Source organism: Salmo salar, chromosome 01 (assembly GCF_965601325.2).
Source record: "Salmo salar chromosome 01, fSalSal1, whole genome shotgun sequence".
Taxonomy (NCBI): Eukaryota; Metazoa; Chordata; class Actinopteri; order Salmoniformes; family Salmonidae; genus Salmo; species Salmo salar.
In genome coordinates this window covers 22,707,087-22,724,663 of record NC_138291.1, presented here as the reverse complement: position 1 = coordinate 22,724,663, position 17,577 = coordinate 22,707,087, and the positions used below count along the sequence as shown (strand labels likewise).

At 44.3% G+C, this 17,577-nt stretch overlaps 1 protein-coding gene across 1 annotated transcript in view; it reads left to right on the top strand.

The window, feature by feature from the left end:
- Positions 1-1,568: 1,568 nt before the first annotated feature.
- LOC145867987 (connector enhancer of kinase suppressor of ras 3) overlaps positions 1,569-17,577 on the top strand; it is a 55,265-nt gene continuing 39,256 nt past the window's right edge. Inside the window, exon 1 of the mRNA XM_082971376.1 lies at positions 1,569-1,953. Within this exon, the coding sequence (XP_082827502.1) occupies positions 1,893-1,953 (61 nt within the window). The 5' untranslated portion in view covers positions 1,569-1,892. The remainder of the gene's footprint in view (positions 1,954-17,577) is intronic.

Sequence of the window (17,577 nt, the reverse complement as noted above, 5' to 3'; positions counted from 1 at the left end):
GTGCATTCACCTTATGATATCCAGTGGAACAACCACTTTACAATAGTGCATCTAAATCTTTTAAGGGGGGGGGGGGGGAGGTTAGAAGGATTACTTTATCCTATCCTAGGTATTCCTTAAAGAGGTGGGGTTTCAGGTGTCTCCGGAAGGTGGTGATTGACTCCGCTGTCCTGGCGTCGTGAGGGAGCTTGTTCCACCATTGGGGTGTCAGAGCAGCGAACAGTTTTGACTGGGCTGAGCGGGAACTGTGCTTCCTCAGAGGTAGGGGGGCCAGCAGGCCAGAGGTGGATGAACGCAGTGCCCTTGTTTGGGTGTAGGGCCTGATCAGAGCCTGAAGGTATGGAGGTGCCGTTCCCTTCACAGCTCCGTAGGCAATCACCATGGTCTTGTAGCGGATGCGAGCTTCAACTGGAAGCCAGTGGAGAGAGCGGAGGAGCGGGGTGACGTGAGAGAACTTGGGAAGGTTGAACACCAGACGGGCTGCGGCGTTCAGGATGAGTTGTAGGGGTTTAATGGCACAGGCAGGGAGCCCAGCCAACAGCGAGTTGCAGTAATCCAGACGGGAGATGACAAGTGCCTGGATTAGGACCTGCGCCGCTACCTGTGTGAGGCAGGGTCGTACTCTGCAAATGTTGTAGAGCATGAACCTACAGGATCGGGTCACCGCCTTGATGTTAGTGGAGAACGACAGGGTGTTGTCCAGGATCACGTCAAGGTTCTTAGCACTCTGGGAGGAGGACACAAGGGAGTTGTCAACCGTGATGGCGAGATCATGGAACGGGCAGTCCTTCCCCGGGAGGAAGAGCAGCTCCGTCTTGCCGAGGTTCAGCTTGAGGTGGTGATCCGTCATCCACACTTTTCTCACCCATTTCACTATGACATTAGGGAGTATTGTGTGTAGGCCAGTGACACAACATTTTAAATTCAGGATTTAACACAACAAAATGTGGAAAAAGTAAAGGGGTGTGAATACGTTTCTGAGGGCACTGTAGTAGGACAATGCAGAAGTGGTTTATAATTTCCTGCTGAGCAATAGCTAGCCCACCAACAGAGCGCAGCCGTGAGCCGCAACCAATGGTAGTGTGGAAGAGGGAAATGTAATTTGTTATTTTATATGACCTGAAGAAGGGACAGGTTATGCTGTTCCTCTTTCTGTAAAATTGCTCCGTTCCCTGATATGCTCTCAATCGCACTGTTTCAAGTCACCCTTTTCTTTGTCACCAGTCTGTTTAATAACTGTTTCTAAACTGCGCTGTTCTAACGTTCAGTGAAACAATGCCTGATAAGAATTACACTGATCGAAGTATAGGCTACGAAAAGTTATGTGGTATGATGAAACATGGTCTATAATATTTATTAGATATTTAAAAAGGCTAAATTACCCATAACAAATGCTATATGAAGCTGCAGAGACAGAAACACACAGTAAAGAAAAAAAAACGAACTATGCACTTCAAGAATGTAATTTTTTTCCTCAACTTTTGAATGCAATAATGTATTATTATAGTATAGTCATTATCAGCCATATGGCTACATCCATTATCGGTGGTCAATGTAGTAAGATATAGCCTACATATTTGTGGTGCAATGTTGTTGATTGCTCCGCCCTGTTCAGTAGCTTCAGCTGAGCGAAACTATGCAACTTGATCCCAGGCCCAGTGACGAGCTATGGGGGTTTTCACTCCTGCCTCCAACCATGTGTGATGTGATTGAGTTCTCAGTCGCTGAGTGCACTGAGAATACGAGCTAGAGTGAAGAGGATCACAGAGAGACAGACAGCTGCTCCACAGAGAAGCAATGGGAGTTTTATAATAAATTGACAATCGTAGGCAACCGAAAGCAGTGTTTTATAGTATCGATTTGTAATTGTTGTTTTAGATAGCTTCCTGGGAATGCAAGCAATGGATCCAATAACGAAGTGGACACCAAAGCAAGTTGTCGACTGGATGAAAGGTAAGTTTGGATCACTTTCACACACCGCTCAATTCACAATAATTGTCCCCAATAATTGTCCATGTTAACCGCTATCTGAAACTTGAGAAACAACAACTCAATACGCCTCACTCGCGGATCCCTGCAATGCATGCGTTTTTTGTTAAAGCTCATGTTTCGTAGAAACTGCCTCTATGTGCTGCCGCTAACTATCGTTGCTGTCAACTTGTTGCACAGAGAACAAAGGGAAAAAATATCTTGATAATGTTTGTGAGTTTAATTTAAGAGGTAACACGTAACAGCTGTGTGATCTTTGACAAACACTCAGAATTATTGTGACACAGGTGGACCAACGTTTCCAGACAAATGACCTCTGGCTGTGCCTCTTGCACTGTTCTTTGAGGAGCCAACTTTTGCAATAACGCTATTACCCCAAAACAGTGCAGTTATTTATTTATATATCTCACTATTTGGCAAGCACAATGAGTTACAACAGTTTGTTTTACTGGAGGCACAATGGAGCTGAAGATTATAAACTGAATTAATTTAATCATAATTGTCTCCATCTCTATCAGCCATCAGACCAAATTATTGTAACACTGGACACAAACTATTTTCCTGTCATATTTGGTTAAACACACAGCACCACTCGCACAATGCTGTATTGGTACACCCAGCATATTCTTAATGTGAGAATCCAACCTGGAATGCCGGTTATGGGAATGTATGACATCACCAAAGGACTATTTTCTTTTAACTACCTGAACCCTGTCACGGCATTGGCATGCAAAGTGACTGTCTGCTACTACTGGCATGAGAAGTATCGGCAGTCACAGACAGGCAGCAACACTCCACCCTATATGAAACATCATAGGAGGATAGAAGTGCCTCTTGTGAATTATCTTTATGTCAAAAGAAACATGGTCTGAAATGTTGTTTGATGATATCCTCGGCTAGGGCCTTCATTTTCCACAGTGAAGTTATTTGATAGTTCCTACATATTTCATTGCCATAGACTGAACATCCACAGCCGTCCACTCTTCAGTAGTTGCTGAATGAATTAAACCTGGTGTGTAGACCTTCTAGTGTTCCTGTTCAGTGCCTGTGTGTAGATAGATGTGCTAAAGGGATTGTGGGGGGTTACCCTGTGTGCCCAGTGGATGGAGGGACAATTTGCTCAGAAGACAGGCCCTACTTGTCAGTCTTCATTCTGGCTATCTGACTCAGCAGTTCTCCATTGGAGGGTCTAACCACTGTCTCTGTTCACTGGACTGCCATAAGACAGCTGCTGTGCCTAAAATGACAACAGGCCGTTGGTGCGTAACATGCAGTATAAACTCAGCAAACACCAATGCTGCCTGTGCTAATCGCCGTAAGGATGTTTTCTTCAGAGGGATCATGGTTGTGTGTTTTGGGTCAACAGTGTTTTGGGTCAAAAGTCATTTTTTGAAGCTGATTAGTAGTGGTCCATTAATCTACACTGAACAACACTATAAACACAACATGTAAAGTGTTGTTCCCATGTTTCATGAGCTGAAATAAAAGATCCCAGAAATGTTCCATACGCACAAAAAGCTTATTTCTCTCCAATTTTGTGCACAAATTTGTTTACTTCCCTGTTAATGAGCATTTCTCCTTTGCCAAGATAATCCATCCACCTGACAGGTGTGGCATATCAAGAAGCTGATTAAACTGCATGATCATTACACAGGTGCACCTGTTCTGGGGACAATTTGCAGTTGTGTAACACAACACAATGCCACAGATGTCTCAAGTTTTGAGGGAGTGTGCAATTGGCATGCTGACTGCAGGAATGTCCACCAGAGCTGTTGTCCGATCATTTATTGTTATTTTCTCTACCATAAGCCGCCTCCAACATCCTTTTAGAGAATTTGTCAGTACGTCCAACTTGCCTCACAACCACAGACCACATGCATGGCATCGTGTGGGCGAGCGGTTTGCTGATGATGCCCCATGGTGGCGGTCGGGTTATGGTATGGGCAGGCATAAGCTACGGACAATGAACACAACTGCATGTTATCAATGGCAATTTAAATGAACAGAGATACTGTGACAACATCCTGAGGCCCATTGTCGTGCCATTCATCCGCCGCCATCCCCTCATGTTTCAGCATGATAATGCACGGTCCCATGTCGCAAGGATCTGTACACAATTCCGTTCTTCCACGGCCTGCATACTAACCAGACATGTCACCAATTGAGTCTGTTTGGATGCTCTGGATTGACGTGTACGACAGCGTGTTCCAGTTCCCGCCAATATCCAGCAACTTCACACAGCCATTACAGAGGAGTGGGACAACATTCCACAGGCCACAATCAACAGCCTGATCAACTCTATGCGAAGATGTCGCTCTGCTTGAGGCAAACGGTTTTCTGATCCACGCCTCTACCTTTTTTAAGGTATCTGTGACCAACAGATGCATATCTGTATTCCCAGTCATTATTAGCCATAGATTAGGACCTAATGAATTTATTTAAATTTACTGATTTCCTTATGAACTGTAACTCAGTAAAATATTTGAAATTGTTCCATGTATGTATGTATGTATGTATGTATGTATGTATGTATGTATGTATGTATGTGTTTTTGACTGGATGTCCTGCAGCACCTTTCTCACCAGTTCTTCAAGCAGGCTATCATACATACATATGCACTAATATTGTGAAATTTACTTTAATACAGTTTTAATCTATTTTATATTTTCCTTAGCAATTGTACTCAATAACAGAAGCAGGACCACACTGGGTGTTGAAGTTGATGGCAGACTTCAGTCATTTCCCTAATATATATAGTCTTGAGTCCATTCACATTACATTTAGCAGACCCTCTTATCCAGAGGGACTTACAGTAGCGGTTAAGTGCCTTGCTCAAGGGCACATCGACAGATTTTTCACCTAGTCTGCTCTGGGATTCTAACCAGCGACATTTGGGTTACGAGCCCAACGCTCTTAACCACTAGGCTACCTGCTGCTCCTAATGCCCAGACTGAGGAGAGCTAGTGTTGTTCAGAGAATGTTTAGTTCAAAACTCAGCTGAGTAGTTTCACACTTACAAACTCACTCTCTTTTTTTTATCCTCCTACTCACAGCAGAGTCTACTAAGTTTGCTCAGGCATTCCAATAATGCAATCACAACTACTGTTCAAGTTGGTGAGTAAGAAGAGGCTTTCATAGTAATGTGAGTTTTACTGACTTTAGTTTAAGAAAAATATCAGCAGTATAGTGTTACAGTATGTCTCAGGTTTTCAGTATTTGACAGTAGAATACTCCAATCACAAAGACTCTTGCATGCAGACTGTTGTAATTGGTGTGAGAAATGTAGCGACAGGTTTGTTTTTAAGAAATGGACCATGATTAGAGAGCAGATGATCTAGTGGCCTACATCTGTCCGAATGTGGTCACAGGATGGAAGTGTCAAAAATAAGGACTGTACCAGCCAGAGGAGGAGGAGGGTGTCATTTTTTAGAATAGCACTGACATGCCAAATTGGTAGTGTGTACTTTAGTGTGAAGTGCCCAGTGGATTTGCCTCTGGAACATGTCCGAGGCCTTATCTTGAGAGGTGATAGTGAGGTGTTGGCATTGATCTTCATGATCCTTATCAGGCAATTACAGGGTGGCGGTATGAACAGACTCAGAACAGGGAGCGTATAGAGCCATGTGCCTCTCTACTACACATGATAATGCCCATCTCTCGCTCTTCTGTACCAGCATGGCTGCAATGACCTAGGCTTTATTAATCCCCTGTAATAACCTGCATCGACTATGTATACAGCCAGTAGAGAAGCATGTGTTCATTTTAACTAAACTGGGCTAAGTACCACAGGACTGCCCCCCCCCCCCCCCCACACACACACACACCAGGGTCCATGTTCAAAGAAGGAAGTAAAGAACGAGGCAGGTTATTCCATGGAAATCGTTAAGATAAAAACTGTCCTTTTGGCACAATGAATGTCCAGTTATCCTCTCATTCTCCTTTTTAGGGTGGACCTATTGTAATCTGTTGATCTAGAGATGTGTAACTTCCCTTGTTTAAAGGGCTTTAGACTTTAGGAAGCTGTGTAAGAGTATTCTCCCTGAGGGACAGGAACCTGAAAGTGATGGCAGTGGTTTCGCCCTGCCTGTCCTGTTTCTGACAGGCCCACGTGTTAACCTGATGTGGAAGAGCTTGCAATATGGGGACTTCTCAATCAGTCACCAATAGATTCTATTTCTCCATTGTCCAGTTTGTTGTGTGCAACAGTATTGGGTTGGTGGTTAGGCCAAGGATTTGAATTAGAATGTACACGATGAAGACGATATTGTCTGAGAGGTTCATAAAAGGTTCCAAACTGTAAACCACAATTGGTTGACGCTCATTTTCTAATGCTCTGGAAGGTTAGAGGGGGTCACCTTCCTTGTGCCTCTGTCAAACTGGGCAGGGCAGTTTGCTTTTCATTCAAATCCCAATGTGAATTGCAAATCTCCCAGATCATCTGAGCTTAGCGGTCCTTCTAGAGGTTTGGCCCCAGTCTGCCCTAAGAGCATTGGCCTCTGAAACTCACAGAGCTTAACACAGTGGGAATAATCGCAACCTAAGGGGTCACTGCTCAGGGCACAGACGGGTCACTGCAGCCATAGTGGCTGACTGCCCGTACAGAGAGCTGTGAGAGATGGTGTACCTCAACTTGGGAATCATATGAGTGATATTCCTGGACTGTTGGTATTTATTTTGACCTCACCGTAGAAAGTCTATGTTAATGACATGTTTTGTATAGGCATGATTTTGCTGCGCCAGACAATTTCCACATTGTGGGCGAACTCTTAAGTTGCAAACGGTTGTCGTGGTCTTTGCTCGTTCCTCGTGACTAGGTCTGCTGATTTTGAAGTACCAGTACGTGCTGTCGTAGGCTCCGACAAAGTTCTGTCAGTGTCAGACATTTTGAGCCTTTATGGTGTTGCTGGTGTTAGGAATCCGACGTACAGTGCGGGAAGTCCTGTAAGGCCTCAAAATGCTCACTACAGTGGTGGTGTTAGTACTATTAAAGAACTATGGGGTGAACTATGCTCTAACAGCCACTGGATATGACAGGAATGTGTTCTGCTACTGGACCGAACTACTGCCTCTGTGAATCAGCAGTGAAAACAAGCATGAATGTCCTTTTATGCACTTACGCCACCAGTTTATTTTTTTAAAGGATTTAAATTGCCTGAGCTAGAATGACTGTTCAGCCTCTCTCGGTTAAGAACACACTTCCTATACACATGCAAGTTTTCTCATTCCGCCATAACCCGTTGGTGTTAGCCCATTTATCTTAGGTGCTCTCATGCTAAAACAAAATGAACACGTTGTATAATTGAGAAATATTTTGTAGTTGTGAAATAGATGTAAACAGTCATTCTTTCACCACGGTTGTATGTAATGTGTAACAGCATGTTAAAGGGGCAATCTGCTTTTGCTTCATCTGTTGAAGTCTACCTGTCAGACCATCAGAACCTATAAGCTGCTTTCACTCCAATGTTTGTAAACAAAGTAAATGTAAATAAACACTAAAGCCTCAAAACATGGTTAAAACTGTCATTTTGATATCATGGATGGTCAGTCATTGCATCCATAGCTCTGTCTATGAATTTGAAAGTGATTTACATTTCTCCAGCCCCATCTCTCTGCTTTTTACCGAAACAGGGGTGGGGAGAATGCTTTGTTGTTTTAACTGCTGATTACTGCTTTAAGGGCATCTAGGCAAGTCTACATTCTACCAACCACAGGCAGTAACCTAGAGATTGCATTCCTCAGGTTGGTTGACATTAACCCATGTAATGTCTGCCTTTGTAGTATCGCATATAATGTATTACTGCTCAAACTACTGGTATCTCCCATCTCAAGGAAAATAGTGCCATTTTCAGTGTTCCAACACTATCCTATAGCTAGGACTCATTTCACCTCGTTTTACCTCTTGTGATTTTAGAACAATTTCGAGTCAACAGTACATTTTATGTTGACAGAATTCTGTGGGTTAAAATGACAGTAACTCGGTCAGTCAGTCTTGCTCATTCACGACAGTATTGGGTGACACGGAACAGGAAATTAACAGGGTGTTTTGTGGTGAAAAATGATTTCTGTGTCTGTCCTGCCGTCACAAGGAACTATTCAATCATTCATGATTTGTGAGAGTACTTTTATTTTTGTCACTAACACATCATAAGAGAAGAAACACATTATTTTGTGTGTCAGAGGGAGAGTGAGAGACACAGGTAGGTCATTAACATGGCAGAGTAGGAGTCTGGTGCATCACTGCCTTTCAGTGGGATGGCTGTCTGTCTGCATCATGCCCTGTGGGTGTCACACTGGCTGGTCACGCTGTCGCTCACAGATGACTCACCTTCAGTCTCTCCCACACGGAGAATAGGATCGACTCATCTCAACGCCCCGCTCTCTTTTCAACTCGTTCTCTCTGTTCCACAGGATCTGAGCGCTAGCTGCTGGGGATTCCTATTGCGGAGTTGTTTCTATTCAGCTGTAATGTACAGCGTGTAATCTGAGTAAGAGAATATTTGGGTGGCTGTGAAATCTCAATGAAAGCAGTACAACCATCATTGTGGTGTGTTGATTCTCAGCTTATTGCTTGTTGTGTGTGTCCTGTGTGTGCTGACGACTTAATGGTCTTCAGTGGGAGGGACGACAGAGTAACGATACTCAGTGTCTTTGACCCTTGTCTCCTTCCCTGACCTGGATGCGTGTAGGCTGTAAATCTTTCTAAACGGAATGTCCGTTCTCTTCCCCCCCCCCCCCCCCCCCCCCCCATCTCAAGTCTCCAACTCCCCACCAGACCCGTTATCATGGCTACGCTCCCGTTGTTTGTTTACCGGGCCCAGCTGTGGTTCAGGGCTGCGCTGGCAGTCATTGTGAGTGTTTGGGACCGGCACAAAGAGCAGGGTTACTGGTGAAGCCTGGTTTAGCTGAGAGAATGCACATCGTGGGTAAAAACAAATAGTGTGTGGGTGCCTGGGCCAAGCTGGAGGCAGGCCTGCCCGATTATGGGGAGGTCAGAAATGGTCGGGTTCATTTTAAGATTTGGCCGAGGAAATACACTCCTCTTCGCTTGGCAGTTAAAGATGACAGAGATTTTTTCTGGTCCTTTCTGACTGTTTAACAGCCTGTTATAACTTAACTAAAAGCCAGATTTGGGGGTTTTGAAAGTTGTGTATTCCCTTTATCTCTGAAGGGGAACAGGGTAAACCCATACAATCTTAAAGGTAGTCCCATGACATCCCTGTTAAACTGGCTAGCCCACCATGACCATACACCTGACATGAGGAGAAAAGAGGCCAGTGTTGTCACTGCACTCATTCACTATAATGTACAGGCAGTCTATATGTCTGTCTATAAATAAAGGTCACTCACTATACTGTACAGGCAGTCTATATGTCTGTCTATAAATAAAGGTCACTCACTATACTGTACAGGCAGTCTATATGTCTGTCTATAAATAAAGGTCACTCACTCTACTGTACAGGCAGTCTATATGTCTGTCTATAAATAAAGGTCACTCACTATAATGTACAGGCAGTCTATATGTCTGTCTATAAATAAAGGTCACTCACTCTACTGTACAGGCTAGTCTGTCTATTGTCTATAAATAAAGGGCAGGAGTTTCCTGGTCAGGTCCTTTATACATGGCTGGGCATGATAGGTTTCCTCTGCCTCGCTGGGATGAAACATGGTGTTCCATCTCTGTGAAGACTGAAGAGACGACCTCAGAGAAAAATACGACGTATGTTTTAGCCTGGCGTGATAGTGACAGTATAGGTGCCTTTTGGGAGGGGAGTTTTGAGTGAAGGTGACTTAAGATGTTTTTTCAGATGACTTGAAAAAAGCTTCGTGCAATTGCACAAAGACTTTGTTTGTCCTGGGATGATTGTTAAAAAACAAACACAACAATATGAGCATGGAATAAGGAAAGCTGGGGCGGGGTGGAGTGACAGGGAATTTCTGCCATTTTTGTGGCCCTTTGTTACTCTCTTTAGTGGTTGTTTACGTGCGAGGTAATGAGCAGCGTGGCTGGCTGGCTGGCTGGCTGGCTGGCTGCAGTGTTTAGTAGGCGGGAGAGGTAGTTCTAAAACCACCAGCATTACACACAGCTCCTGCTCCAGTCCGAGGCCCAGACCTCACTGAATAAGAATGCCCATAGAAGTCATTCTGCGCATTGACGTGTATAACCTCTGCTTGTTGTACACAAGCTTATGCAGGGGCAGCCTCTCTGAGCTGTGAGAAAGGACTTGATTGGATCTCCATTACAGGAAGAAACTCAGCAACCCATAACTGGGCTTTCCGTTTATGTCCTGTTGAAACGTGGAGGTGACTGACTCGTTCGGTGCTTGGGGACTCAGCCAGGAGTGACTCAGAGTGACTCAGAGTTTGTGCCTGTGGCACTTTCTGTTGTTCACTCCTTCCTCCCCTTGGTGTCGTTCTCTATCGTTCTGTCTTTGTCACATGCCTGCAGGTCAGCAAGTATATCCACAGGTCAAAACTCCCCTTCCTTTTCCATCACAGCCCTAGAATCCAACCTCCTCGACCTCTGTCGGTGTCTCGCCACCTTATCTGCTGAGTGAGGTATCCCCAGCGTGACTGGAGCCTGCATGGGGAGTAGGGCGAGTAGGGCCAGGGCGAGTAGGGCCAGGGCGAGTAGGGCCAGGGCGAGTAGGGCCAGGGCGAGTAGGGCCAGGATGAGGCGGTGTTTCTTACCACACGACATCAGTGTGATCTCTGCTCCGTCATTGTCCATCTCCCCTCGACAGACAGGTTTTTTTTTTTGTTGTTGTCACATTTATCATGTTGGAGAACCAGGTTAAAAGTGTAATCTTTGTTCAAGATAAGCCCTTGAACAAAGACAAGGCAAAAATACACTTCGTTAAACTTAGGACCCTACACAAATATCCTACAGAAACACACCAATGGATCAGCTGATGAGGTCACACATTTGCTCTTGGTGATGGTAACTAAGCTTACAGACAGTAAACAGGATGAGCCATGATGTCAAATTGTACTCTTGGACAAAGTCCTCCCCAAAAACGTTCTTAATAGCCCAGGGGGGATAAAGGTCCATAGCTTATAGATACTCAATGTGCACAGTTGGTTAGATGCTCAGTGGGGATGGTACTGTTGCACAACTGTCCCTTTCACACTAGCCACTGTCTTGTGTATGGGCTTTGTTTTGCTCATGTGAAGTAAAGTCATGCATCAGAGGAAGGCTTAGCAGTTTCTTTTCTTTTAGTTTTCTTTTTCTAATTACAGCCCAGGCTGCCCAGAGCCATTGTCCTGGAATGCTGGAATTCCCACAATGGCACGCCTCCTGAGAACAATGGCTATTCCTCTGATTCCCAACAGGTTTGCCGGGCTGAATAAAAAGAGGGAGAGTTACAGTGGCACTGCTATTGTATGCCCAGCAGCTTTCCCACTGTCCAGCCCAGGCAGGGTAGGACCAGGAAGGAGACAACGAGGGGACAGATGGCCAGAGCCCCCCTGGAAAGCAGGGGGGAGAGGAGGAGGGAAGGCTTTTTCTGTGGGATGTGAAAGACTGTTCTCTCATGTAATCAAACCCCTGAGAACCCAAGCTAAGCCTGCCTGAGTATCACCGGGCTTGGTGGTGGATGTGAGCCTGGCTTTAGGAGGAGCGAGAGGAGGAGGGCTGTGTGTGCATGCAAGTGAACGTGCACCAGTGTGTTTATATACTGTTGTAAGGAACAGATGTGCATGTCATCCTAAATCTGCAGCACATAATCAATTATGTAGGATTTACCGGTGATTTGATCAAGGTCTGCAGGTCTGCTTCAGATAAGAAAAAGACGTAGTGTTCTTTTGTAATAGAACACACAATCTAAGGTATTTGGATTTCATTGCAAAGTAAATAACCTTACACATGAAATCTGCTTCCAAACGTGTTGCAGTAGTATACTAGCGAGTCTACATGCTGTGGGGAACTTTGCAGCATTTTTCTCCTCTACTTTAGAGCATTTCCAGTGTCTGGCTCGCCTGATTATTCTTTGATTCTCCCTTACTGTCATGTTCTGGCTTCTGAAAGGAAACCTGCTGTTTTCAGTGCTTCAGTAAGGATGTGGACCAGGAATGTTAGGATTATCACAGGACTAGCCAGGCAGTTGGCTGCCAAAAGGACAGTGTTTACATGGCCAAAAACGTGTGCTTATAGCCTTAAAGGGATACTTCGAGATTTTGTCGACGCGGTCCTTTTATCTACTTCCCCAGAGTCAGATGAACTTGTGGATACCAAGTGTATGTCTCTGTGTCCAGTATAAAGCACGTTAGAGGTAGTTTTGTGAGTGAATGCTAACTAGTGTTACCCATAGACTACCAGTCATTGCGCTAACGCTAGTTAGCAACTTCCTTCAAACTGCACACACATAAAAATGGTATCCACGAGTTCATCTGACTCTGGGGAAGCAGATAAAGGCCCTTAATTGCCAAAATCTCTAAGCATCCCTTTAAGAATGGTGCAGTTCCATTGCAACTTACAGTAGTGATTGTATACAATTTCGTACTGGTCTCCCCCATGGGAATCGAACCCACAACCCTGGCTTTGCAAGCACCATGCTCTACCAACTGAGCCACACAGGACTTTCAGTGGAATCCAGATCCGTTTCTAAAGTCCAAACTGAGCCTCAGCCTCTCGGCTCTTTCCCAGCTGTCCAGAATCATGCCTGTCTGTATGTCAACTCCTGTCACCCCTGGACTGAGCTGTTTTGTTGATAACCTGTTGTACATAGATCTAGGTCCAAATGAATGGATATAGTGGGTGACAGCAGGACCGACACAGTAACAGCAGGTGCCCGTCCATCCAGCCCCCTGCTCCAGAGTGGGTGGGGTAATGATAGACTGTGGGCATCAGGTCTAGCTTTGTTAATCATCCCCCATATTGTGAAAATAGATCACTGTCTAATTGCTTTGAAACGGAACTTCCTCCTATTTTGTTACATTGAAAACACACTTGGCTTTAACCATATGTTTGGCCTCTCGTGTAATGAGTCAATTGGATTGTTGGCACTAATACATACACACTGATGTTCAAATTAGGAGAAACCTGGGTTAGTGAGACAGAATTTGTCAATTTATGCATGTTGCTTCTCACTTCATCTCAGCTTTTGCATTTAAGTGTGTTTTAAGTGCTGTTTTCAGGATGGCAGTAAAACATTTCTACAGCATTTGAGCCTGGTTACCCCTTTGAAGAGCTTTCACATACTCTGAAAAGACACCCCCACTCATCTCCTTCGTCAGTTCACAATAATGTGACACCCAACCTCCCTCACTTGTTTTTATGTCCTTAATGGAAATTGTGTGTGTGTGTGTGCGTGCGCACACACACTGTAGCCATTGATCTACGCTCTATAAAAGTTCTCAGGCCTCTGTGGAAAAAGGGCATATTTTCTTATAGAGGTGGCAAGGGTACAGGCCAGAGAGAACATGGGAAAGGGTGATAACTAGTCAGTTGTACAACTGAATGCCTTCAACTGAAATGTGTTTTCTGCATTTTAACCCAACCCCTCAATCAGAGAGGTGCTGTTGGCTGCCTTCATCGACATTCACGTCTTCGGTGCCTGTGGAACAGTGGGTTAACTGCCTTGCTCAGGGGCACAACAACAGATTTGTAGTACCTGAAGCCTCTGGGAACAAATGCAGTGTGACTCCTATGGGAGAAATCCACTATTACTTGTATGCCTATAGGGATAGTGCTGTGTGTGGTTCCTATGAGAATAATGTAATCTGACTGGGGGAACCCATGTTCCCACCAGGGTTTCCAGTAGGACATTATGGCACCGGACAATGTGACCGACAAGATTTTAATTAACCGGACATTCACACGCATTAGGGCATCCACCCACGGTGCTCAAAATTACATTTAGATCATTGTAATTAATTTTAAGAGTATACATTTCTATTTTATTGAAAAGCAAAACATTGTCCTTTGCGTCTTCCATCCCTGCTAGAAATCATAAAAAAATAATACATTTAGCCTAGAAGAACAAGTCACCTACACATGAAAATCTCATATCATTTCTGAATGACCTGTCCTATAGGCTGTTTGTATGAATAAATAACAAAACACAGCTTTTTTTCAAATACAGGCCTCTCTAATTTAGCCTAGGCATGAATATTTTAATTATGCCTAATAAGTAATAAAACATGGCTGTCGGAGAACACCGGGGCTGGCCAGTCATGGCTAGAAGGGAACCAGCTTTTGTCAAATTAATGTCAGATTTGACTTTTCGAAGCAGGTTAGGAGAACTGGTACAGCAGGTTGGGAAAATGAACATAACAGAATTAGGTTAAGGTTAGAAAAAGGGTTCTGGTTATTTTGACAATTGCTGGATCTGTCCAAGCCGTGACTGGCCAGCCCCTCCCACTCCACATTCCAGCTGCGATTCAGCACCACATTAGTGGAAAGAGGACACTCTAGGCGGCCACAAAATGAAGAAATTGTAAAAGAGATGTTGGACAATCAAATGTTGTTACATAAGGCTTGTTCATTGAGAGAGAGCTTATTTTACAATGATCCCGTGAAATGAGGCCTGCGCCATGCTTTTATGAAAGCACTTTTTTCCAAAGTTCAAATTTATATCGCAATTTAAAAATAAAAAATGTTTTCACTGTTCTGAATGTTAATAAATGTTCTGTTTATTGTCATTTGAACTATCGTGGGGTTGTGACTCGTGTTGTGTAATATACGTGGCTTATTGATAACTGGTTTCTACTATAGGCAGTTGGTTGCCTAGTGATTGCATCGTAACTCTCCGATGTGAATAGTTGGCAACGAATTTTCGTTTCCAAGTGCTACTGAATAACCTCAACTGAAATGCACTAATTGTGCATGATGCACATCATTACTCTACTCTAGTCTATCGATCCATTCCAAATCTTTCTACTATACATGACACGGACGGCATATGTTGATCTTCCCTAGGGTGGCAGCAGAACTGCTAGGACTGGGCCTGACCAACACCATTTGCCTCTAATTTACTTGTGTTTACGGTGGACCTTGGCCTGCTCAAAGTGACCCGCTGCTGTTGGGAAGTCAAAATTATCCAACCACTTGGAGCAGCTCGATGCACATCAGCCTCGTTACTTTGCCTTCAAGAAGGCGCGATCTGTTTTGGAGAAGGAATCGCCTCTCGGCAGTCACACTGAAAACGGGGATGGTCAACACAATCTTAGCCAATTTTGCTTAGTCGGGGTACACTTAGCTGAAGTCCCTTATGAGGAACTAGCGTATTTTGCGTGAGTAAAAATAGAAACACACTAATGCTTGAGGATTTATTAGCCTATGAAGTAGCCCATATTTGGAGTTGGAGCACATCGATTGGTATTTCCATCAATGAATAAAAAGCATTATTTTGATATGGATTTTGTTTTCTTCCGGACAATTTGCCCGGCAACATTTTTATTGATCGGCTTTAACATTTTTACTGGCTAGAAGGCGGCATCTACCAGTTCCCACTCTCTCCCCAGCGGGATCCTCTGTTAGTCCCATTAGAGGGGAAGGGTCTTGTGCCCCCCCCCACACACCACACACACACACACAGGCTGTTTGAAGTGGCAGACTAGTTCAAACTGTCCCAATTAGACAGCCAGGTTGGACCCGACCCTACCATGACATGACCCAGGATTCCAAATTCAAGGCAGTGCTCTTGGAGGGGGATTTTGGAGGCATTTGAAACATTTGGAAAAACCCTTAAACAAATCAACCAATTTCTATAGGTATTAATGGTGTAAGGGAAGTTCTCCTTTGGGAAGTTGGTTTTCCTGCCTACCCAAAGCTTTGTAATGGGCTCTTACATGGGCTGTTCAGGAGAGTTTCATCTGTTTAAATCTAGAATCCTTAGTTGCTACATACATTTTTTGGACTTATAAATAAATGATATACCCATTGATTCTTGAAGAATATAACTTATAAATTCCTCATGAGCTTAGTTCAACTGTCATACCCCATCAGAACCCAAAATATAAGCTTATTTTACGCCAATGTTTGTCAACAATGTAATGTAAACGGTGTATAGCCTTTAAACATGGTTAAAGCTATCCTTTTGATATCATGGATAGTCAGACCAACGGATGCAAGGATTATATATGAATTTGAGTGGTAACATTTTATCCAGGCCCATCCCTCAGCTTTTTACCAAAACAGAGGTGGGAAGACAGCTTTGTTATTGATTCAACTAGGGATTCTAGCTTTAAGCATGGGAAGGAGAACGGGCACTGTCTGAGCCAGAGCAGGCCTGGTAATCCAAACCTCAAGCTTGCCTTCCCCTCTACCCTTCTTTACTCATCCGTAGAGATATTCTGCAGAAGGATGGAATCATTCCACAGGAAATGCCTTTTAACACGGTGAGGGTAATGCAGGAAGGAGAAACCTTAGCCCTTGGTTTCCATCCTTTTTGTTTCTCTTTAATCCCATTACCAGCGGCTGGCCCAGTCAGAGGCGTAGTCTGTGTTTGTGTTGGGCTGGGTTCAGTCCGCCCGTCAACACGGCAGCACAGCGCTCGCTGGGACCCACTCATACTCTCCTCCACTGGGTCTATGAAGTGAGTTCCCTCTGTGCTGCCTGAACCCGGTTAATCTAAGGGGTTAAGCCAAAACCGTCAAGTCTGCCCTGGGAATTCTCAACATAGGAATGGGAAAAATGTTTAGACAGTAAATGTATTTGACTGGTTGTGTTATACTTGAGCAGTTTGATAGATTCATTTGCAGAAGCCTTGCTGACTTTCCCTAAACATTTTTGTGTTTTATAAGAGGTTGTTAAAAATGATCTTCCATGCAATAAAGCACAGCTAATGGTATATTAAAGAGGTTCTTCTGCACATTTTGTAGTATTTAGTTTTTTTTTGTGAAAGACTTGGCTGTTCTGAGTTGGTGGGTTTGAATGTAGGTCTAATGTGAATGTAATTGTTTCTATGAATGTGCCAGCATGTGTGTGTGGTTGCGATGTGGACAGTCTGTCACAGCAGCATGCATACACTACTCTTACTGCAATCCAGTAGATGTGATTGGCACAGCAGCCTCTGTGGTCAGTCTTGGGAGCCTGTGTCTGTCTCTCTGCCCTGCAGGCCAGACAGATTAACAGTCTGCATTAGCACCAGCACTCCACACACACATTGATTGTCACACAGGCATAAATATGAGGTGCTATTCATAAAGATGGCCCCCGACCACAGAACACACCCTGTCTGCACACACACATGCTCTACATACACTATATGTAGTATATTCCTATATGGAGTGTGGTTAATATGGCTGCAGCTTATACTGGAAAGAATGTTAGAATCCAAAGTGCTCTGTGTGTGTGTTGTGCAGCTGACAGGCCATTCAGAGGACCAGGGCTCAGGGCCTTAGCGCTGCAGCTGCCCCCTCTCTGTGCCCTCTTTGATAAGCAAGATGGTGTTTCCTCCCTTCCTCTCTGGCCCATGCCTCTCCCACACACAGGCTCGTTCTTCACTCTGTCACAACACTGCTTACCGGCCCAAATGAGAGTGGGGTGTGTGTGTGATTGTTGCAGTCAGGTTTTATTTTGAACAAGAAGCATTTTTGTTTGGCTCTAAGGGAGACTTTATTTGCTGGAGCTGTTTTGTCCTGACCCTC